The 24,183-nt window shown below is 38.2% G+C and overlaps 1 protein-coding gene across 8 annotated transcripts; it reads left to right on the top strand.

The window, feature by feature from the left end:
- Positions 1 to 16,407: 16,407 nt before the first annotated feature.
- LOC109073581 (ankyrin repeat and SOCS box protein 2-like) lies at positions 16,408 to 22,807 on the top strand. Of its 8 annotated transcripts, none has more exons than XM_042777762.1 (10): positions 16,408 to 16,540; positions 16,828 to 17,059; positions 18,462 to 18,533; positions 19,073 to 19,242; positions 19,326 to 19,481; positions 19,559 to 19,804; positions 19,909 to 20,080; positions 20,965 to 21,544; positions 21,787 to 21,940; positions 22,072 to 22,807. In XM_042777762.1, exons 2-10 carry the CDS (start codon positions 16,836 to 16,838, stop codon positions 22,221 to 22,223), a joined length of 1,926 nt encoding a protein of 641 aa, XP_042633696.1. In that variant the 5' UTR covers positions 16,408 to 16,540; positions 16,828 to 16,835; the 3' UTR covers positions 22,224 to 22,807. The 8 variants fall into 8 exon arrangements, with proteins under 8 accessions (XP_042633696.1, XP_042633693.1, XP_042633699.1 ...); XM_042777759.1 differs by having other exon boundaries at positions 18,411 to 18,533; XM_042777760.1 differs by having other exon boundaries at positions 16,409 to 16,540; positions 16,831 to 17,059; positions 18,411 to 18,533.
- Positions 22,808 to 24,183: the final 1,376 nt, after the last annotated feature.

Raw genomic sequence — 24,183 nt, 5'->3', positions numbered from 1 at the left:
AGACCGATTCCATGCAATATAATTAAATCTAGCGTATGATTAAAACAATGAGTGAGACCGGTGACATTTTGCTTTACTCCGAAACAGTTTAATAAGTCAGTAAACGCAAGTCCTAATGCATCATTTGTATTATCAACGTGAATGTTAAAATCTTCAAAAATTAGCGCTTTATCAGCAGTAACCAACAGGTCTGAGGAAATCTCCAAATTCTTTTAGGAATTCTGTATACGGCCCTGGTGGTCTATACACAGTAGCCAGAGCAAGAGATATCATAGATTTCTTTTGCATATCTGACAGTGTAGAATTAAGCAGAAGTATTTTGAATGATTTAAACCTGTATCCTGTTTTCTGGGTAACATTGAGAATATCACTATATATTGTTGCAACACCTCCCCCACGACCAGTCTGACGGGGCTCATGTTTATAGCAGTAGTTTGGTGGAGTAGACTCATTTAGACCAATATAATCATTTGGTTTTAGCCAGGTTTCAGTCAAGCAGAGTACATCAAAACTATTATCTGTGATCATTTCATTTACAATAACTGCTTTGGGTGTGAGTGATCTAATGTTTATGAGCCCAAACTTTAGAAATTGTTTTTGTTCATTTATTTTATGTTTTTCTGGTTTAATCATGATAAGTTTTTTCTTGATCCTACATTAAATTTATACTGTATTTTGACCTCACTATTCGGGGAACAGAATAGTCTTAATAGATTGGACAGCACAAGTACTTCTAACATTTAAGCGGGTAGAACAAAAGCCATCATAGCAGTTATTTGAGAATTACAATTACAAGGCTCATCGCTCTTAAAAGCGAGGTGTGCTGTGATTGGCCAGCTATCCAGCGTGTTGTGATTGGCCGAATGCCTCAAGCAATCAGCATCGCGTTAGTTCAGTCAGGCCACGTTAGTCAAGCTTGCATCAGCCGACAGTCAGCTGTTCCTGACGTGTACCAATCCAGTGTTGACACCTATCACATGCGGTCTATTTAAATTCCCATTCTTCAGCGTCTCTTCCATCGCATCGCTGCTTGCAAATAACTCCCTCCTCCAACCCCAACTCCACCAACTGAACCTGTAATCCGATCTAACTTTTGTTTCTTTCTTTACAGTCACTTCATAGAAGCATTCTCTATCACATTTCGTTTACAACTCATGTAATTGTGAATTGTAATTATGTATGCATATAATGGTTCTGTTCTGTACCCCAGGGGGGTTTGTCTTGCTGCTCTCCCTGCTCTGTCCAAGCATGGCTGCATGGACAGGCATGTGGAGTGTTGCCCAGAACATAACCATACAGCCAACACTAACTGTATGCAATATAATTGTCATAAATATACTTGACGGAAGTGGTCCTGATTGAAGTGTGATGGAAATGTTACACTTCTTAACATATTGTGATGCCTTGTCCAGCAAGAGCGACGAGACATAAACATAAAACCCATTATAAACATGATATAAACATGATTTCTAGTCGTGTCTTCTTTTGGAAGGCAAAAACAAAGTAGTTTCACTTTCTCAACGTAACAGCGTTACACAATGCAGCCTTGAGTGAGCAGAGGCCGGAGGCCTAGAGTGAGCCGAGGTCTAGAGTGAGCCACGGTCTAGAGTGAGCCGCAGGCGGCTTGAGGCGGATTATACGAAGCAGCGTAACTTGTGCTTGCAGCAACCACATGTGATGTCCCCGGGCTGGACTCCACTTCATTCACGGTGAAAGCCCATTCTGCGATCCACAGTGCAAAGTTGATGTATTTCCTCAGATATCATCCTCTTTTGGAAGGCCAAACAAAGTAGTTTTGCTTTCACAGTGAAACACTTAGCATCTATACGACATGGCGGCGGCAACAACAATACTACAACAAGAATAAAAGGTACGCCTTCTTTCTTTGCGAGGAACACCTGGGCAGCGTTATGCAAATCTTCCCACATACTGACAAAGATATGTGGGGGCGTGTTACAACGAGCCGTTTCAGGGGGGTGTGGACGAGTCTCAACTTTTATAAAGAATATCTCTTTGGATTTGAGACTTTAGTCTTTGCAACTTTACAGAACTTATTTATTCACTAAGAGCTTGTAACACTCCAAAGAGAAAGGAAAATTTGAAATCGCATCATATGACCCCTTTAAAACTCGAGTTGCTTTTAAAATATTCACGAGTCCTTTTCCTCGAGTTGAGTCAAGTCTGGAGTCATTTCAGGTCGAGTCTGAAGTCAAGTCTGAAGTCTATAAAAATGCGACTTGAGTCCAAGTCACTAACTTGAGTGCCCATCTCTGCTTTCAGCTATACTTTCTGATATCATCTCATAAAAGACTATTGTGGTTTTGTAACAGAGAAACATAAATTTTCTGTAAAGGTGCTTTGAAATACCAAGGTACTGTGAAAAATATATAAATAAATGTGAACTAAACTGAACTGAAAGAGCCATTGCATTGTTGGTTACTGTACCGTTTTGTCAGTGTGTAACTGACATTGTCAAGAGCCATTGCAGTATTGGCCCAGCTGGAGGCACTACTTTCAGGGTGCGTTCAAGATCATACTGGGGCCTTATTCCCAAGGCACTCGACTGTCACCATGTAAAATTATAGACATTTTCACTGTAGCATTTTTATGTTATGGACCCATAAATTTGGCTTATATGGCAATACAATAACAGGTGAAATCACACTAATGGCCCAATTGGAGGTGCTATCTCTCAGCTAACTTTAAGGGTGTGTTAAAAGTTCCACTGACACCTTATTCCCAGGGCACTTGATTGTTACCATGAACATTTTCAGACATTTTTACTGTAGCATTTTTAAGTTATGGACCCATGAATTTGCCAGATATGACAATACAGTAACAGGAACAATTGAACAATCAGACCAATTTAATGCACAATATCTAAGATATCTACAAGGGATTATTAAAAGTTCCACTGGGTTCTTATTCCCAAGAAATTTGGCTGTCACCGTGCAAACTGTCAGACATTTTTACTGAAGCATTTTAAAGTTATAGACCCATGAATTTGACAGATATGACAATACAGTAACAGGAACAATTGCGTTACTGGCCCAATTGGAGGCACTATATCTCAGCTGTCTTTGAGGGATTATTAAAAGTTCCACTGGAACCTTATTCCCGAGGCATGTAGCTGTCACCATGCAAAATTTCAGACATTTTTACATAAGCATTATTAAGTTATGGACCCATGAATTTGACAAATGTGATAACAGTAATGAGAAATTGCATTATTTGCCCAACTGGATGCACTATATGTCAGCTGACTTTGAGGGTGCGTTAAAAGTTCTTCTGGGGCCTTATCCCTAGGGCACGTCACTGTTACCATGGACATTTTCAGATATTTTTACTGTAGCATTTTGAAGTTATGGACCCATGAATTTGATAAATATTACAACAGTAATAGGAGAAATTGCATTATTGGCCCTATTAGAGGCGCTATATCTCAGCTGCCTTTGAGGTTGCATTAAAAATCATACTAGAGCCTTGTTGCCAAGTCGTTTGACTGTCACAATGCAAAATTTCAAACATTTTTACTGTAGCATTTTGAAGTTATGGACTCATAAATTTGACAGATATGACAATACAGTACTGAGAAATTTCATTATTGGTCCACAAGGAGGCGCTATATCTCAGTTGCCTTAGAAGGTGCATTAAAAGTCCCACTGGAGCCTTATTTCCAGGGCACTTGACTCTTACCATGCACATTTTCAGACATTTTTACTGTAGCATTTTTAATATATGGACCCATAAATTTGAGAGATGCGAATAAAGCAACAGAAGAACATTCCATTTTTGGCCCAATTGGCTGACTTTGAGGACGCATTAAAAGATTTAACACTCCCTCAAAGGCAGTTGAGATATAGCGCCTCCAATTGGGCCAATAATGCAATTTCTCCTGTTACGGTATTGTCATATCTCCAAAATTTATGTGTCCATAACTTCAAAATGCTACAGTAAAAATATCTGAAATTTTGCATGGGGACAGTGAAATGCCTTGGGAACAAGCCTCTACTCTAACTTGTAACGCACCCTTGAAGGCAGCTGAGATATAGTGCCTCCAATAGGGCCAATAATGCAAATAACGCAGTAACTCCTATTACTATTGTCATATGTCAAATTCATGCGTCCATAACTTCAAAATGCTACAGTAAAAATGTCTGAAATTTTGCAAGTTCACAGATAAGTACCTTGGGAATAAGGCCTTCTATAACTTTTAACGCACCCTCAAAGGCAGCTGAGATATAGCGCCTCCAATCGGCCAATAACGCAATTTCTCCTGTAACTGTATTGTCATATCTGTCAAATTAATGTGTCCATTACTTCAAAATGCTCCAGTAAAAATGGCTGAAATTTCGCAAGGTGACAGTCAAGTGCCTTTGAAATAAGGTCCTACTATAACTGTTGACACACCCTCAAAGAAAACTGAGTTATAGCACCTCAAATTGGGCTAATAATGCAGTGTTCTCCTGTTATTGTATTTTCATATCTGCAAAAACATATGGGTCCATAACTTCAAAATGCTAGAGTAAAAATGTCTTAAAATTTTCACGGTGACAGTCAAATGCCTTGGGAATAAGACCCCAGTGGAACTCTGAATGCACCCTCAAAGGCAGCTGAGATATAGCACCTCCAATTTGGCCAATAATGCAATTTGCCCAGTTAAACTTTCTATTCTATCAGTTTTTTTTTTGTTTTTTTTAGTATATGATTTAAAAAATACCTTGCTATGAGTATTGCATTAAGATAACTGAGACTTGTTGTAGCACTTGCATATCATTGCTCTTTTGTTGATTTTGATTGCTTCCATTGTCCTCATTTGTAATTCGCTTTGGATAAAAGTGTCTAATAAATGTCTAAATGTAAATGTAAGTACATATAAAAACATTCTAAAAACAGACACAATAGTAACAGGGTGCCTAAAAAAGCATGAATAAGAGAAAAACGCATGGTCACTAAGTTAAGCTGATGGCACGTTCTGTAATTAAATAATACTGTAATTATATCAGTGTCAGACACAGACGAGGACACAGAGGATTCAGTGCAATAGTGTTTATTGTGAATCAGAGGTTTCAGACACAGGTGAGTTTCCCTTCTGGACCTCCCGGCGGAAGAAGGGTGTTGAAGGTTTTCTTGTTCAATCAGACGATTAATATCCCATTGAATGGGACTTACAATCATGGCTGGAGGGAGGATTGGTTCAGGAGATTCTGGTTCTGGGTCTGCCTGATGAAGGCGGGAGAGAGCATCAGCTCTATTGTTCTGGGAGCCAGGGCGATACGTGACTTTAAAGTCGAATCTCGTGAAGAATAAGGCCCATCTAGCTTGGCGATGATTCAGTCTCTTAGCTTCACGGAGGTATTCCAGGTTCCGGTGGTCAGTTATTACCTCGAAAGGGACCTTGGCTCCCTCCAGCCAATGACGCCACTCTTCCAGAGCCAGCTTGATAGCCAGTAGTTCACGGTTACCAATGTTGTAATTCTGCTCCGCCGGGGATAGCTTCTTCGAGAAGAAGGCACATGGATGGAGTCGTGGAGGATCCCCCTGCCGCTGGGAGAGTACAGCTCCGACCCCGGTTGATGAGGCGTCCACTTCCACGATGAACTGTCGGTTGGGATCAGGGTGAGCTAGGATCGGAGCGGTCTTGAAGGCTTGTTTTAGCTGGTGGAAAGCTTCAGTGGCCATGGGGTTCCAGGACAGAGACTTGGGCCAGTTCCGGAGGAGTGAGGTTAGAGGTGAGCTGAGTAAACTGTAGTTCTTGATGAATCTCCTATAAAAGTTGGCAAAGCCCAGGAAGCGTTGGAGTTCTTTAATGGAACCAGGTTGGGGCCAGTGTGTGATGGCTTCCACCTTCCCCTGGTCCATCTTCACACCACGTGGGTCAATGACGTATCCCAGGAACTGGACTGAGGGCGTGTGGAACTCACATTTTTCCAACTTGAGGTACAGATGGTGTTCCCGGAGTTTTTGGAGTACGAGTATGACGTGTTGGATGTGTTCCTCCTTGGATGTGGAGTAAATGAGGATATCGTAGATGTAGACAATTACGAACTGGTTAAGGTATTCTCTGAAGACTTCGTTTATGTAGTTTTGAAAGACGGAAGGACTGTTGGATAACCCATACGGCATGACCCTGTATTCATAGTGCCCCGGAAGGAGTGATGAAAGCAGTCTTCCACTCGTCCCCCTTCCGGATGCGGATTAAGTTATAGGCGCTCCTCAAGTCCAGTTTTGTGAAGATTTTGGCTCCGCATAGTTGTTCTAAGGCAGATGGGACCAGGGGAAGAGGATAACTGAATTTGACGCTTGCTGAACACATCCTGGAACGCCCGATATTCTGGAGGGATGGTATGTTCCACCTTAGTTTCGGGGCTTTCCACTGATGTGGACTGGACCGGTAGGGATGACTTCTTGATGGAAGGAATGACCTTGGAAACTTTAACTGGTGGAGTGATGCAGGTAGAAAGACAGGATTTTCCCCATTTCAGGATCTCACCTGTGGGCCAATGGATGTGTGGTTGATGTTGGTTAAGCCATGGGCATCCCAGGATGATGTCTGCGGTGGATTCCTCCAGCACCATGAACGTGATGTCTTCCTCATGCAGGAAACCCACGCGGAGGATGACTGTGGGGGAGAAATAGCGGACATGACCTCTGCCCAGCGGCTTTCCTTGTATAGTTGTTATTTTGAGTTCGACGGGGCTTCGATGACGCTTGACACTTAGACGAGTTAATGTTTGCTGGTTGATGAAGTTCCCCGCCGAACCGGAGTCGATGAGGGCTTGTACTGAAACAGAAGAGTGGAGATGTCTTAGAGTAACCCAGGTTTGACTCAAATGAGCAGTTTGAGGTGGTATATGGATGGTACTCACCGCTGGGCGTGGAGGTCGTACTGGACATGATGGTAAGAGGTGTCCATCTCCCCCACAGTAGAGACACAGCCCGGTGTTAATCTTCCGCTGACGTTCCGATGTAGATAGGTGGTGTGAATCTACTTGCATGGGTTCAGGTGCTGGAGGAGCGACAGATGGTAGAGCGGGCAGAGGAAGTACAGCGGGAGTGAGTCGATGACATGCAGTGAGTCTCTGGGCGACTCTGATGGATTTCTGAATAAGACACTCAAGTCCCAGTGAATCTTCATATACAACAATCAAACTTTGTATCTTTTCACATAAACCGTGGCGATATGCTGTAATTAAGGCAGTTTCATTCCAACCGCTGATGTAAGCGAGTGTACGGAAGCGAACAGCATAATTCTCATAACTCACGGACTCATTTCTCTGTTGGCGAATTGTAAACAGCTGATCATGGACAGATAATTCAGAAGCTTGTTGACCAAAGACAGATTTTAACTGAGAACAGAAATCAGTAACAGATCCAGTAGCAGATGAATTCGACTCCCAGAGAGATTGAGCCCATTGGAGAGCTTTACCTGTGAGCAGATTGATGATAAATGCTACTCGGCTGCGTTTGGTGGTGAATAAGTGAGCGTTGGACTCCAGGTAGAGTGAACACTGTAGCAGAAACCCGCTGCAATCCTCCGCCGTGCCGCTGTATGTCGCTGGTGTGGCCATGGGACTCGCAGGGGCAACTGAAGAAGTGACCGGAGTTGTAGCGGTGTTTGATGGCGGTGAACTGTTGACAGCAGGTGAGGAAAGTTGCATGAGTGAGGACCGTACAGCGTGAACCAGTTCAGTGAAGGGATCTGCGGTGCGGTCCTCGCCTGTATCTGAAGAGCTCTGCATTAGGTCTGGTCTTCTGTCAGACACAGACGAGGACACAGAGGATTCAGTGCAATAGTGTTTATTGTGAATCAGAGGTTTCAGACACAGGTGAATCTTGACACGCAGATGACACAGTGAAAACACAACTTTCCTTTGGGTGATGGTGATACAGATGGCGACTCAGACGAAGACGATGGGAACAGGAATACCGATGAGGATGAAGAGGGTTCAGCAGATCAGGTAGGTTAGACGAAAGGCGTTCAGGTAAGTGAGGAGATCGGTGCAAGACCAGACAATGGGTGATGGTGACGGAGGGCTTTATATGTGGCACTGGTGATGATGCACAGGTGTTCAGAATTCTGGTGATTGGGAACGAGTGGGCGTGGCGTAAGTGTCCGATTCAGGGAGTGTAGATGGTGTGGCTGTGACAATCAGTGTTATTTGCATTTTAAAATAATGTATTATTCTTTTATTCTGAAAACAGCCACAAAAGCAACACAGGCCATAAAAAAACTAAAAAAAACAGAAAAACCACACAGCCCCTAAATTGAGCATGAATAAAAAGCTACAAACACCTAAGCATCGCATTTTTTAAGGTGGAACAGATGCGAATTTAAGCTGCGAATAAGAAGCTGGATTCAGCCTTGTTAACAGTTGTATATGTTTGACACCCTACATCCTTCATGAATGGACACTGCTGTGAATTTAGGTCAACCTAAAACCTAAACCTTTCTGTTGTCTTCTATTTTAAAGAACTTCAAAAGTTGCGCTTGAACCATTTTGCACAAAAAAATTATGAAAACTTGCTTCCGCTTGTGAGCAGCTTGTTACCGTACCGAGTTCTTATTGGCCAGTTGCCGCTATTTAGTTTGTGAATTATCATAAGTAGAGAATTTTAACATTTCATTTGCATGATAAGTTTTACATAATACACATTATTAATCTAAAGGGGGTGGTAAGGGGGGATGGTGGTGTTACCAAGAGGATGCTTTTTGTCATTTTTTTCAACGAAGGGGATACCATCCCCCCGTATCCCCCCTCAATTTGAGCCATGACTATACCTAAACTATACCAGTACTATAGTTTTAATATATTTATCTAAACCTGTTTTGCACTGAACTATAAAATGTAGTGCCTTACCTGCAGTTGCACTACAATAAACTATATGTGCAATGCATGTAGTTAAATTATAGGCAAGTCAAAGGTGTACTGCAGTTACACTACAGTGAACTTCAAGTATTGACAATTTGTGCAGCACAACATCATATTACTACACAAAACTGCATGTTTTCCTGTTTAGATTAAAATAATACTGCAATTATACTGCAGTTCATTTTTGTAAAGGATGGACAGTTTGTTGCAAGGCTCATTAGACTCAATATCATTTATTTATTGCTGTAAAACAGCCCCTAGTTGGGCTCTTCCAATTTATGAAACGAAAAAATTGACACAAGGGCCAAGTGGTAAAAAGTTTCAGTCTTCAGAAGCCAAAACTGAGTCAGTAAATTGTCTACTGAATTATCATTAACTCTGATTTGTAGAAGTCATGCAGGAATCATTAAATTATTTCTACATAAAACAGACCTATTTATAAGCACACGTGGCTACAAGCCTGTGTGAAGGAACTAAATGCTAGTGTGGCCTCCAGAGACCTTCACTATCCTTGTCTATAACCCTCTTGGATAACAGGTCATATCAGGCCAGCTGGAACACTTTAGTCTCCTTACCACTGGGATCTCATAGAATCCAAGCTTAGCCTCCTGATCTAAGTTCATCATATCACTGCTAGACTGACAACGGTCAACTGTACATATCCAAATCTCAACATGTGCAGTCTCATATATCTGAAAATATCTGTACGCAACTCTAAATATATCAAACTTAATGTCCGGTCATGACTTCACACATGTGTGAACTACTCTTCCATCTAACTAAGTAGGTCCTCACTAATAATCAGGCTCAAAGTTATCTAACATTGATAAAATGTTACTGTAACAGAAAAAAAAAAAATTTCTAACATTATGTTACTGTATATTCTATACTGTAAAGTGTTGTTACCTTAAGGAGCCATCTCTACCTGAATTATTTTAGTTGGTTGATTCTATCAGGCTGATTTAGTCTCTTAAAACATATTTTATTAAACATATTTAATAAAACCAATTTATTTAGGTTACTTTTTTCAGTTAATGTGATGCCAAGTATGAGAAAACTTGTTTATTCTTAGATTATATTAGAAGCACTGTAATTATTTTTGTTCATTCTTTTTAATGATCCGAATAATAAATAAAAAATATAGCTGCAAGCTGCGATTATCGGGGGTTCAAGCACTTTAAGGCATTTATGCACATATGACAAAAGACATTACATATTATTTAGCAAGCCTGTAACCACCTAAATCATCGATTTAAAGAAGCATTTTTGAAAAATTCAGGTAACTTGCCATAGAAATACGATGATTTTTAACGGTTATAACTGTTGTAGCTCCACCCCTGGTCCGATCTCCATAAAACTTTGTATGCTTGTTTAGAATCATCTGTTGCTTATGCTGACCAAGTTTTGTGAGGTTTTGAGTTTTCGTTTAGGCTTTAAAGGGTTTTGTGTATATTTGGACACAAGGACCCTGTTCTAAATGACCCCGTTATTTCTACCCAAAGGGTAAAGTTCAACATTTTTTTATTTATAATTATTGACATAGAGACTCCAGAGAATTGTACTGCAGTGTTTTTTGGGGGTTTTTTTCGAGATTGAGCAAAAAACCTAGGACTAGTTGGCAAAAGTTATTATTTTTTTTTACAATATTTTCAATTATTTAACAAACGATTTGATTCACAGCAGTAGTTCTAGGGGCAAAGTTGTTCGGAATGAGAAGGTCTATCAGATTATATGAACATTGGGCCTCATTCATGAAACTTGCGTAAATATATGAGTACATTCTGAGTAACTTGCGCGTAAAACAGACCTTCCCGAAAACTCTCATCCGGATTCACAAACTCTTCATGAACAATGGATTTGATAGTTAAACATGTATGTTACTGAGTTCTAATCATTCGTAAATAGGGCACTAATGCACGCTCATTCACAATTAGCATAATCCCCACCTATGAATTACAGCTACACAAATTGAGTGTCAATCAACTCACAGGAATATCCACATCTACTTTCTCAGATTTGGCTCCAGTATATTGCATATGCAAAAAAATATGCCTATCAATAAATATTCAATAATGTGTGACCACCAAAGTGTTTTTAGCCAGCTGAAAAAATGTCAGGCGCTCTTCTTAAAACGACCGGCTGGTGGGAGCTTGAGAACGCTTTGGTGGCACAGCGTTTTTCCAGCTAAGACACTTTAGTTGCTATGGTATGGAATATTAATGGCAGCAACGTATTAGCCTACTAGTATCTATTTTTTAAGAATTTTACTAAATATAATAAAGCAGTAACCAGTAATATTGACTTCTCCATCGTTGTAGGCAGTCGTTGTACAAGTAGGATGTTTAGGTATTTGTCCCACCCCTCCTCTATTTACGGCTGGGTAAATAGTGACAGTGACGAGCGCTGTGTTTTACAATAATCAACTCAGCTACATTTTTTATTAATTAATTAAAAATTTAAAAAATTAAAATAAAAAAATAAACAGAGGGCAAGGGTTAATTAACTTGTAGTTATTATGGCAGTGCATCAAAATTCAGTGTCATCAGTTTGCCAAAAAGAACACAGAACGTTTTACGCACCATTTACACGTGGTACGGAGCAGGTGTACATTTATTTTGTTTCAACGAACATTTTGAAAATACGAACATTTTCATGAATTTGAAAGTTTATGTCAGAATGGCTTTACGAACAATTTACGCAAAAATTCGTTCTGCTTGTGTTTCATGAATGAGGCCCATTGTGTGTATGTGTGAAAAACCATGCAATAAACAATCATTTACACCATTGAAAAATGCATTATTGCCTCCCCCCAGTGCCTGATTTCTTTCAAATTTCTCACAGACCTTTAGGGCCATGAGTCAAACAGGCCCACTGAGTTTAATTCCGATCGACCTCCGTTAACCTTGTCTCAAGCCAGAGACATTGTGAAACAGTCGTGGTGATTTCTGTGATCGTGGCTCCTTAACAGTGGCCCTGTCGTTCAGTAAGAGAAGTTCAAATATGGACACTGTCACGGTTTTGCGACCAAAGATAGCCTACGATCAAATTCTGACCGTGTCAGAAATTCAGCATGTTCATCGCACAGTGTGTTTGCTGCTATGACCTACATCTACTGACCAGCCAATAAAAATGTGACATGAAATCAATGTGAAAATATAGCTGCAAGCAGCAATTACGGGGCCAAGCACTCCAGCGGCAAGTTGAAGAGCTAAGCATGGCATGGAGCATCAGACCAAATGCAACAATGAGCAATAAAAGCAATTTTAGGATGACTGTAATTGTAATGGCCGAAAAATCATAAATACAACTTCTAGTAGCGTGATTTATTGGCTTCTCATGTTAGACTAATAGGTGGAGCTGTTATCAAATCGATGTGGTGTCTTCTGTGTGACTTGACAATGACACACACAAAGTTTAGTGTCAATATGCCAAAGCACTGCAGAGATACAGCTACAAGTGCCATTTTGGCATCATGCCTCAAATTCGTTGCTGTGGTATGCGAAAACGTTTTTGTCTATCGACACAAAATCCATAACTTTTTGTCAGCACAGTCTGAAGATCATCTGACTCAATTTTGGTGAAAATCGAACCAAACATTGATGAGGAGTTAGAAAAAGTATGTTTTCAACATAAATCAAAATGGCGGAAAGGAAGTTCAGCTTACTCTGGCATATTTGATATCTGTGTTGTTGGCATAAGCCACGGAATATTTTGACACCAGTTTCATTGCAATAGGCTAATGCAATAAAAAGTTATTAGCATTTTTATAAATGTAATTATTACTCTTGACCAATAGGTGGCGCTGTTAACAAATTGATGTGGCATGGTCTGTGTAAGGTGACAATGACACATACAAAGTTTGGTGCAAATATGTCAAAGCTTTGCAGAGATATAGCCTCAGAACTATTTTGGCACCATGCCTAAAATTTGTAATGATGCTGTACGAAATTGGTTTTGTCAATCGACATGAAATGCATAACTTTTTATCAGCACAGTCTGAAGATGATCTGACTCAATTTTGGTGAAAATCGGACCAACAGTTGAGGAGGAGTTAGAAAAAGTAGGATTTTAACATAAATCAAAATGGCGAACAGGGAGTTCAGATTTCCTACTAAAAAAGTGATATGTCTGTTGTCGGCATGACCCAAGGAATATTTTGAGACCAGTTTCATTACAATAGCCTAAAGCAATCAAAAGTTATTAGCAGTTTTGGAAATTTTATAATTAAAGTTTAATGAATGGTTTATTACTCTTTGCCAATAGGTGGCGCTGTTACCAAATTTATGTGCCGTGGTCAGTGTGAGGTGACAATGGCACATACAAAGTTTGGTGTAAATATGTCAAACCTTTACAGAGATACAGCTCTCAGATGCAGTTTGGCATCTTTCCAGCAAACTCGCCAACTTTGTCAGAAAAAAACCCTACCCGTAGCAACACAAAATCCAAAACTTTTCGCCAGCTTTGTCTGAAGATGATCCCACCCAAAAAAAGTAAAAATCCAACAAAAATCAAAATAGTAGACAGAAAAAGTAGGTTGTCAACATGAATCAAAATGGTGGACACAAAGTTTAGCCATTATTGATAAAATTGGTATCGGTGTTCTCGTCATGATCCAAGGAATCTATCAACATCAGTCCAATTACAATAGGCTAAAGTAAGCAAAAGTTATTAGCATTTTTCTAAATTTAATCATAACTTTTGACCACACGGTGGCGCTGCCCCCAAACTTTTTGACTACCATGAGGGTATGGAGCTTAAGATTTTTTTAATTAGTTTCGTAACGATACGCTAATGCGTTCATAAAATACAGCATTTTAGAACATAATTCAAAATGGCCGACAACTAAAATGGCTGACATTGGAAAATTGGGTATCATTCAGTTCGGCATGATGCACCAAATCTAACGAGACCAGTTTTGTGATTTTTGGCCAAAGCATTCAGAAGTTATAAGCAAAAATATGCATTTTTCATATCTCCTGACCACTAGGTGGCACTGTGCTGAAACACTGCAGGTAGTCTCAGGTCATGCTTGTTATAACACACACCAAGTTTGGTCTCAATAGGCCAAACCGTTGTGGAGAAATAGTCTCACAAGCATTTTTGCGTGCTTTTCATAGAATTTGTTCTCGTGGTATTCGAGAAAGGTTGGACGAATCAACTTGAATTCCATAACTTTTGGCCGGAATTGTCTGAAGATGATCTGATCCAATTTTCGTGAAAATCGGACTAACTGTCTAGGACAATTTCGAACAAGTAGGTTTTTCGAACAATTGAAAATAGCGGAAAAACTAAACCTTGCGATTTTTTTAATTTTGGGATCCATTCGACTCGGCATGAGCCAAGGATTCAGAGGGAAAAAGAATTTTCCTTCTGTGCCTTATGGTTCAAAAGTTATTAGCATAAAGATATTGAAACTTTGGACAAGTGGTGGCGCTAAAGAGTTGGAGTTAGAGACTCCAAATTTGCTATGGTTAATGTTGACACTGTCCTCTATCAGTGTGCCAAATTTCACAACTTTCCTGCAAGCGGTTCTATGGGCTGCCATAGACTTGCGGCGGAAGAAAAAAATAATGCTAACGGATACAATAGGTGCTTAAGCACCTTCGGTGCTTGGCCCGTTATAAGCTTAAACATAAAAAAGCATACCCCAAGCTCTTATCCCTTCATCTTTCGCCGCTTCCACTTTTTTCAGCACACATAAAAACTACAACTGCCAAAGTGTGATTTATAATGCTTTTTTTGTTTACCACTAGCGCATGCTGATGACGTTTTTGTTCTTCTATAGTAACGTGCGTTGTAGCCTATGAGTCATTATGTGTCATCATCGTACAGTCTGCATACATGTCGTACCCAAGGTTATTAGATCCATGTCGCATAGAGTGTTTTGAAATGATCTTATAGGATTGCTAAAATCATGCATGTGTAGAGGACTCAACAGGTGCTAAAAATTCATTGGCACATAACGACCATGTTTTTTAGATACGCAAATGTCCTTATAAACACTTGTGGCATTCAAACATAGACACTGCATACCAATTTTTATGTTGATTGAACTAATGGTTGCACAGTTATAGACATTTTTATGGTTTTTCCTTCTTATAGCGCTACCAAGTGGCCAAGCTACATGATTTTTTTTTCATGTGATCTCAGATTGAGCTCTTATATGAGTGTTCTGAGTTTGGCGATGATATCTGATTCTGTTCAAAAGTTATAGATATTTTAGTAAAAGTGGCCTTGCCCCTTTCAAATGTTTTGGCATCCCTTTGCGAAGGGGAGACAAAAGTTAAACTTTTTTGATAAATATTGATAATCACTTTTCACAGAATCTTCTTGCACTGGTTTGGTTCTGATCAGGCAAAACACCTAGGACTAGTTCGCAAAAGTAGGTTTTTCAAAAAATCACAAATACGCGACAATTTCGCAAAGGTGACAATCGAAACAATTACAATAGTGATGATGTGAATCAAAATATTTTACAGGGAAAGATTTGTGTCTGACATATTTTAACTAGATGGTGGTGCCAATGTACTGACTGTATGCATTAGGGACAAGTGGGAGTCTGTGCAATTCATTTCATGTATTGAAGCTTAAAATGTAACATTTCTTTCAGCCTGAGTAAAAAAAAAAAAAAAAACTGATGGTATAAGTGAAAAACTATTTTGAATTAATTAATTAATTACTGAAATAAATGAATCAATAAATAATACATCATTCTGCCCATAATGCAGTAAACAATGTGATAATTTGGTCAATGAAAGGAATGAAAGCTGTGATGTTCTGAATGTGTTAACCTTAAGGTGTGTTAAAGGATAAGACTTACAGCTCCTAAGCATAGACAAAACCAAAAGCACTTGAGTACACAGAATGCCACCAATATACAGACAGAACTGCATGTTTGGATCAAATATGCATTATTAACATATCTAGATTATCTAACTTCAGATTTCATTATTACTTGCATTATTTTGAAGCTCCAGACCTTCATTGCCACACTGCTACAGATGAAAACACATTAGTCATTTAATAGAACAAGATGTATGAAATGTAAACACCTGAGATGTTTACTGTGTTACAGAGATGTATCTAGCACACGCCAGCATTCAGAGACAGCTGTCTCTTAAAATCAGGTCACAAGCATTAGACCACGTAATGATAAGTTCTTATGTAAATAATGAATGGTATAGTGTAGAAAAGTGTGTAGGATGCTCTATTGATCATTATAGGACACAATGTAAATCTTTACAGCATAGTGTATTTTAGCAAGTTTAATGTTCCATACAAGAAAAAATACAGAATATAGTCCAGTGAAGCAAGATTTGTACCTTCATTATCATTTACACATCATTTATTTATAGAAACTCAGGGTTAAATGTTGTTTTCTAGTTACAAGTCCTTTTCCATGTTTTACAGCAGATCTCCTGCTCTTCCCGTTTCTCAACCCATATGCAAGGAAGGTCATGTCACATCTAAGCCAGACATGATCTAATGAATAATATGCAAGCTAAGCAAATATATTTATAAGGCAGTCAGTTTGTTTACACCGTGATATATAATCAAGACCTCTCAGAGACTCTTCATAAAGCACACAGCATCAACTGCTGTACAGAGAAAGGAGAAGATCCAAATGAACCACATTCAACTTACAATTATTGATATACTGTAGAAAGGTAGGTGTGGACTTCTCAATGATAGCAGTTATGAATTATAGTGATGATATTAGGACTTGTAAGGGAACTTGTGTACAGTTGAAAACCAAATTTTTAATATTTACTGATCAATGACAGAAACAGGAAAATAACCTGATATTTTAATTAACTGTGCTTTAATTATTGGAATTTTTTTTATTATTATTATTGTCTTGGCAGTTTGTGTGATTTATTAGAACTATGCTATTTGAATGTTCATCAGTTTTCTAATTTCTGAGCATTTTACTATCACTGGTGAAAAATGGCAGCAGCCAGTATGACCATGGCTGCTTCAAGGACAGCAGGAGAAGACTTTGAGGACTTCAGTGCTTATGCACACTTGTCTCAAGAACAGCTGTTGCAGATAGCTATTGAACGAAGTCTAGCTGATACAAATTTAACTCCATGGCAGAATCAACAAGTGCATGCCCACATGCAGCCAGCTGACCCCATAGCTACACAACGACCACGATGCAACCCTAACCCGGCAAACCCTCCCAGGTGATTTTTTTTTTTCCATGTTTCAACTACACTCTTAAAAATAAAGGTTCTAACAAGGGGTTTTTGTAGCAATGCCATAGAATATAGGTGTCCAGTCCTGCTCCTGGAGGGCCAACATCCTGCAGAGTTTAGCTCAAACCTTGCCTAGAAGTTTATAGTGAATCTGAAGACCTTGATTAGCTGGTTCAGCTGTGTTCAGTTAGGGTTGGAGCTAAACTCTGCAGGACAGTGGCCCTCCAGGAACAGGTTTGGACACCCCTGCCATAGAAGAACCAAAAGAAACTTTCAGTAAACAGCTCTTAAATGTATTTTGTTTATTATTTATCAGTGTGAAGAACTTTTTAAAATCTAAAGAATCTTTTTTTCTCTATAAACAGTGGTCAAATTGTAAAAACAAAATTCAAGGGGGATGGTGGGATGGGGGTCGTGTGATTACAGATGATTACAAAATTTGTCAAATTTTTTAACACATTTTTATTTAACAACAAAAAAAGCTTTATTAAACGAACTATGGTTTATGAGCTGTTTCTATGTCAAAAGTTTTACGTTTTTTTATTTTTTTATTTTATTTTGTAGGTTAAACCAAAACATGCACACACACACATGCATGCACACACACAATCTGTGTCTGTATTCTAGATGATGCCCCTTATTTAGGTGTGTGCTTTATTGACAAAAATTATATTATATTTATGGGAGGATTTTTGTCAGTAACAATAATTTATATTTTGCTGTGTATTTTTGTGCTGGTTTAGGCTTGTCATGGATAAATAAATAAAACAATAAAACACCGAATCCTTCAATCAAACGATTCTTTCTAAACCTCTGATTCAAGAAGGATCGAAGCAATCAATTCATCAAAAATGGCTGATTCGATTCGAAGCAAGTTGACTGTTTCCGAATGAACCCATCCCTTGTCTGTCTCTCTCTCTCTCTCTCTCTCTCTCTCTCTCTCTCTCTCTCTCTCTCTCTCTCTCTCCTCTCTCTCTCTCTCTCTCTCTCTCTCTCTCTCTCTCTCTCTCTCTCTCTCTTTCTCAGTATCGTCCCTCCTCACAGGCACATCAAGGAAATAACATACCTTATGTTTTTTAAAGAACATCAGAAGTTGCACTTGAAACATTTTTTGTGTTAAAAATGATGAAAACATGCATGACTATGAAGAACATTTTGTGGGAAGGGAGGGTCCCATGGATGTTAAAGGTTCTTCATGGAACCATAGATGCCAAAGAACCTTTATTTTTAACAGTGCACTTGCTTCAGTCAATCAGTCAATTATGTATGTAAATTACTTTTATTATTAAGCTTCTTGCAAATATATATATAAAAAAGTTTGTTGCTGCCTTCCTTTTAGTGAGAATAAGAGTGCAAAAATTGACAGAAATGTTCATAATCATATCTTCAGTAAAGACCAAGACAGGGTGATTGCCTGGACAAGGCACAATGGAAACCTGCAGGTCACAGTGGAGCCTATGAAGTGAGTGGCAAGATAAATTTTATTTAATTTGTGTGCAAGTTCTGTTTTTCTGAATATCAATGACTGATTAGTCATAGCTGTGATATTCAGACCAACAGAACGATTGCGAGCGTGACAGGCCTATTGCTTTTGTACAATAGTTCAGTGAACAGGGTGCATTTCTCAAAAGCATAGTGAGCTAAGTTGAACGCAGAGACCACTGGTGGCTGTGGTTCCACGATTTACTGAGGCTTATGATGCTTTTTGAAACTTAACTTACAATTCAGACACAATATAGCCACAATATTCCATCCGCGTTTCTGAATGACACAACATATTGTTTCCTTCCTGAATGGAATTAATGTTTTTGAACAAACGAGTCAAAGTGACTCGTTCATAACTCATCACTTATCGCCACCTACTGGCATAAGAATGTAACTTACAGAGAAAGAAAGTATGTCAATAATTACTGTACATTTTGAGCAGAAAGCAAAAACAATGAGATAACAGCTCTTAAGATTCTTGTTCTTTAAGATTTGTTTGCATATTTGTTCTTCCAGTGATTTAGACCCTGTTCTCTTGGCCATTTGGAAAGGGAATGCAAAAGCTCTACGAGACATCATTCATTCCAAATCTAAAAATCTCGATGAACCTAATAAAGATGGCTGGTTACCACTTCACGAGTCTGCATACTATGGCAGTGTCAAGTGCCTTAAGATTTTGCTGCAAGGTAATTAATGAATTTATTTCTTATCATGTCCAGTCCAGAATCACATTCTCAAAAATCACAGCTGTATCTCATCTCTCCCACAGCCAAACCAGAAACAATAAACAAACGAACAAACAAAAGTCAGACACCACTCATGCTGGCTGTATGTCGCAACCATGTTTCTTGTGTCGAGTACCTCTTGGAGCATGGAGCTGATCCTAACCTTGCAAATAGCCAGTGGGAGACGCCATTGTACAAAGGTAAACATTTTAGCATGATATCTCTCAATAACTAATGACCAGGAAGAGGTCTGAACAATCACTCTTGATTTTTACAGCATGCGACAAAGCTAATGAAGCTATAGTGGAGCTTCTTTTGAGATTTGGAGCTTCACCAATCAAAGCCTGTGTTCAAGGTGGGACTCCACTACATGAAGCAGTGAGGAACAAAAAGTTAAAGATCTCTAAGATGTTGATAAAAGCAGGGGCAAAGCTGTGTGCCAGAAATATTTATGGCATTGACTCTGTGTTTATGGCTGCTCAGTGTAATGCTGCTGAAGTGCTTAAGTACCTCATATATAAAGGTAAGAATTTTTGGATAAAAATCCTTTTGTTGAAAAAAAGAAAGAAAATCTATTAATTACTCAGTTTTATTCTAGTAGCATTAATCTAGTGACCTATTCTTTAGGGGGTAATATAAATACCCAGGCAAATGATAAAGCATCCGCATTGTTTGAGGCCTCTAAGAATGGTAATGCTGAAGCTGTTGAGATCCTCTTGTCAAAAAGAGCTGATGTTAACATAGCCAACAAAACTGGATTACTTCCTATTCATGTTGCAGCAAAGAATGGCTATGACAGGTTAGTAGGCCTACTACAGTATATAACAGTTAATTTCATATTTATCCTTTTTACACAGCTCTTTGAAATACTTAATCACAGAATTCAGTGGTCTTAAATTTCCTAAAGTCCAAGTAGACCATAAAACAAAAAGAACAAAAAGCAAACAGCTATAATGTGAAGCACAACATTACAAACTTTTATTTGAAACAAAAAAACTATTTAAAAAAGGGACTAAGACACAATGGCTCAAGTCTGTGTACTTAATGAGGGAAAGAACTACAATCCCATGAAGCATTGCAAATGACATAAAATATAAGATGATGATTTTATATACAGAAACAATATATTTTCCTTTTTATTACAAAATATGCATTGATATTCAAGTATTTTGAGAACAAAAGGAGATTTGCAGTGCTTCACGGGAGTGGTCTAGCGCTAAATTGTCTCACTTTGCTTGTTGTGATTCTCTGATTGGTGGCGCTTTCTTTGCAGTAGCATGGGTAATGTAGGTTTTCACTATGAATTCAACTGTTAAACATGATTATTTAAAAAAATAAGTTGAAATATCGTGAACTAATGGCTTCAACAAACAAATCACGTTTTGTACATTGCAATGGACTAGATTTTCTTAGCAGAAGCTCTACGATAATACAACCTATAGGTAAAATTCTAAAATAATTTCATATCAAATTAGTATCTCATGTCCAAGTATTTATTTATTTGGTGTGTAGCCGTGTAATAAGTAGGAAGATACAGTCAACCAGTCATTGCCACTAAATTAATCCCTTACAGTACATATGTATTTTAGTAAGGTACATATGTATGGTTTTATGCTTTCATTTTTATTCAAGTATTGATTTATTCAATAAGAAATAAATATCTCTCTTTCTCATCCTCCTCAGCATTGTTGCCATGCTAATCCCTAGAACTAGCATGGTCAAAGTGAGATGCTCTGGCATCAGTTCTCTTCATTTTGCTGCGGAAAATAACAGAGATAGCGTTCTAGAAATATTAATTGAGGCTGGATATGATGTCAACGCAAAGATGTCAGATGATTGGTCAAAAATGTATGAAGATCATCGCAGCACAGCTCTGTACTCAGCTGTGGAAAACAGAAACATTGAGGCAGCTACTATGCTGTTAGAAGCAGGTGCTGATCCAAACCTGGATATTTTCAACCCGCTGTTGGTGGCTGTAAAGAAAGGAAGTATGGAAATGGTGGCCTTGCTGTTGAAGCACGGTGCTAATGTCAATGCCATGCTGCCAACTCATCCTACCAGCTTCCCAGCAGTTTTTGTTTTCTGTTTGAGGTACATAGTGATGATGAAGTACCTACTGGACAATGGCTGCGATGCACAATCATGTTTTAACTGTCAATATGGCAGTGATCCTCATCCCCCCATTAAACAAGAACAATGGATGAGAAATGGGCGAGAAACAATGTATTATTTAAATGATAATCCACCAGAATACTGTGTAGAGGTATAGATTTTGTTTTCCAGTCAAAATAACTTCAATAAAATGTCTGTATGCTTTATATAATTGTTTTATAATATTATATTAAAATAAAATATAGAAAATTTCATATATATATATATATATATATATATAACATAGATAGATAGATAGATACTTTGCATAATTATTTATGCAGTCATTATTGTACTATTCATTTGTACATGAACTATTTGCTTTCAAATAAAAATCTTTCTTTTTTTTTACAGTTTTGTGAGATCATCTCTACTCCCTCAGTCAGCAGCTGGGTGGGACCCATCATAGACACATTACTTGACTATGTGGGTAACGTTAAACTCTGCTTTAGAATAAACGAACACCTAGACAGCAACAAAGATTGGGCCCATATTAAAGAAAGATCAGGTAAGAATATTCTTTATAAACCCTTAATTTGCCGAATTTGGCTGATTATTGACATCTGACAAGTGAATTCATTTTTACAAGTTAATTGAACTAAAAATGAAAAACTGAAACCCAAACACTCTCTATTTCAGGTCTTCCTTGCACACTGATGCATCTGTGCAGACTCAAGATTCGTCAACAACTGGGCATCCGCAGACTATGTCAAATCAGTGCTCTTCCTCTACCAGGAAGACTAATCATGTTTTTGAGTTATGAACGAGAACCATTTGAAGAGATTATGTGATGAATGGCGTGCCATTCTTAAATGTTTACAGAACATGCTGCTTTGAATTCTTTTGTTACAAACCTAATTTAATGAATTGTAGATTAAAAAGCTTGAGATCTGAAAATAATTTAGCAGAATTAATTTCTGTTTGTATGGGTAATTATTCTCAATTCATGTAAATAAAATAATATTCAAATGTACATAGTATACATAGAGTATAAAATATCAGAACTAGAAGACAAGAAATGGGAGCTGGTTTTCAGTTTTGCAATATGTATTTTTATTTATATAGGTGCATAACTAGATGTACTTGCACACTAAAGCTTTTTATAATGTGACTATAAGTCTATCTTTCTAGTCTTTAAACTGTGCATTAAACGACTAAATATGTTTAGTGTAATGTTATGTAATTCTGCTATAATATCATGAAGACAAACTGTATTGTACTTGTAAATTAGTTAACAGTGATGCAACTTGTCAGATTCTAAGCAGAATTTGAGTTTAATGTTTTGTGTAACTCCTGTAGTATTAAATGTGTGGTGTTTTCTGTTTGCTTGAGGCAGTCTCTGTGATCTTGGAGTAAAATAAAAGTCTTGAATCTCCACAGTTTTATTCAAGTCTGTTGAAAGTCTACTGGTCTTGCTGTATGACAGAAGTTTGAGCTGGTCCTCAGAATCACAGCTTTTATAAACCTCAAATAAGCAACAGAGTAAAGTGAAACAGCTGCAGTAAAACAAAAGGCCAATTCACACACTGTGCCAACAGACACATACCATTGCTGAGAAAGTACAATATGTCACTTCTCAGACATTCAAGACCCAACAAACACAGATTCAACATGTTCAGTTGTTGAAAACAAGTGCAGACCAATGCCAGCAGATGCCGACAGGGGGTAACACACTAATCAGACAAAATCTGACAAACATGTCTGTTGACGTTTGTCGGCATCTGTGGGTGCAGTGTGAACTGGCCTTTAGAGGTAAAAGGTAAAACTTCATTGGCAACCACCATAAGTCTTATGATCAGTGCAAATTTACATCCCTCAGAACACCTCTAATATCATTCTGAATCAAGCTAACTGCAGTTTAGATAAACACTATAATTAGACAATGAGCCAGACACATGTAAATATAACTTCAGCCACCATACTTGCTCAGAACTTTTAATCCTGTAAAAAAGAAAGAGAGAAAGAGATAAATCAAATTAAATAAAAAAATAAATTAACCATATATTGTTCATAAATTAATTTTAAAACTATATATTTAACCAAAATTGTTTAAAAATGTCAAGCAGAAACAAGAATTTTTTTCAGAACATTAAAAATTCCACTGGTGTCTGTACAAACGCAGAGGTGCCTTCTTTCTGAACCCTGGAATACCTTATAAATGCAAAAGTCCAAACCTGCAGACTAACCTAGTGTGTTACACATCCCTTTTGTTTATTTGATTATGTTTGTCAAATTATTCAGCCATTATACACATTGGCCCAAACAAAGAGTATAAAATGAGTTTATAACCTTGATATCTCCACTTGACCTTTACTTAATAGCTTTACCTATAAATAAGGAATAAGGTATTCACACAGTGCTATTCTATGTCCTGTTTGTCTCGTAGCCTTGACGCACCTGTAACCTGACACAACAAAAACAGGATAAAAATTTAACCCTGTTACACACTAACGGCTTCACTGAACAAAGGCAAAGTATGAAGGGAAGTCCAACCATTATTTACAGTCACATATTACACTGTTAAATAATTTTTTCTTATATTTTTTCTTAAATAATCTTTCTAAATCCACTTCAATCAAAAAATCTTCTGTATTGGGTATTTTCAGCTAAAATATTTCAGGAAGCACAGTTCACTGCACTAGAGTTCAAAGATTGTTTTTCGTAAGCTACACCAGGTCTGCAACCCCTCAAGAACAGCAATAGCTAAGATCTTGGCATACTGCATATCACGTGTACCCAGAGTCGGGTGTG

This window comes from Cyprinus carpio, chromosome A20, assembly GCF_018340385.1.
Source record: "Cyprinus carpio isolate SPL01 chromosome A20, ASM1834038v1, whole genome shotgun sequence".
Classification (NCBI taxonomy): Eukaryota; Metazoa; Chordata; class Actinopteri; order Cypriniformes; family Cyprinidae; genus Cyprinus; species Cyprinus carpio.
Note: the sequence above shows the minus strand (reverse complement) of the source record. Positions and strands in the feature narration are given on the sequence as shown.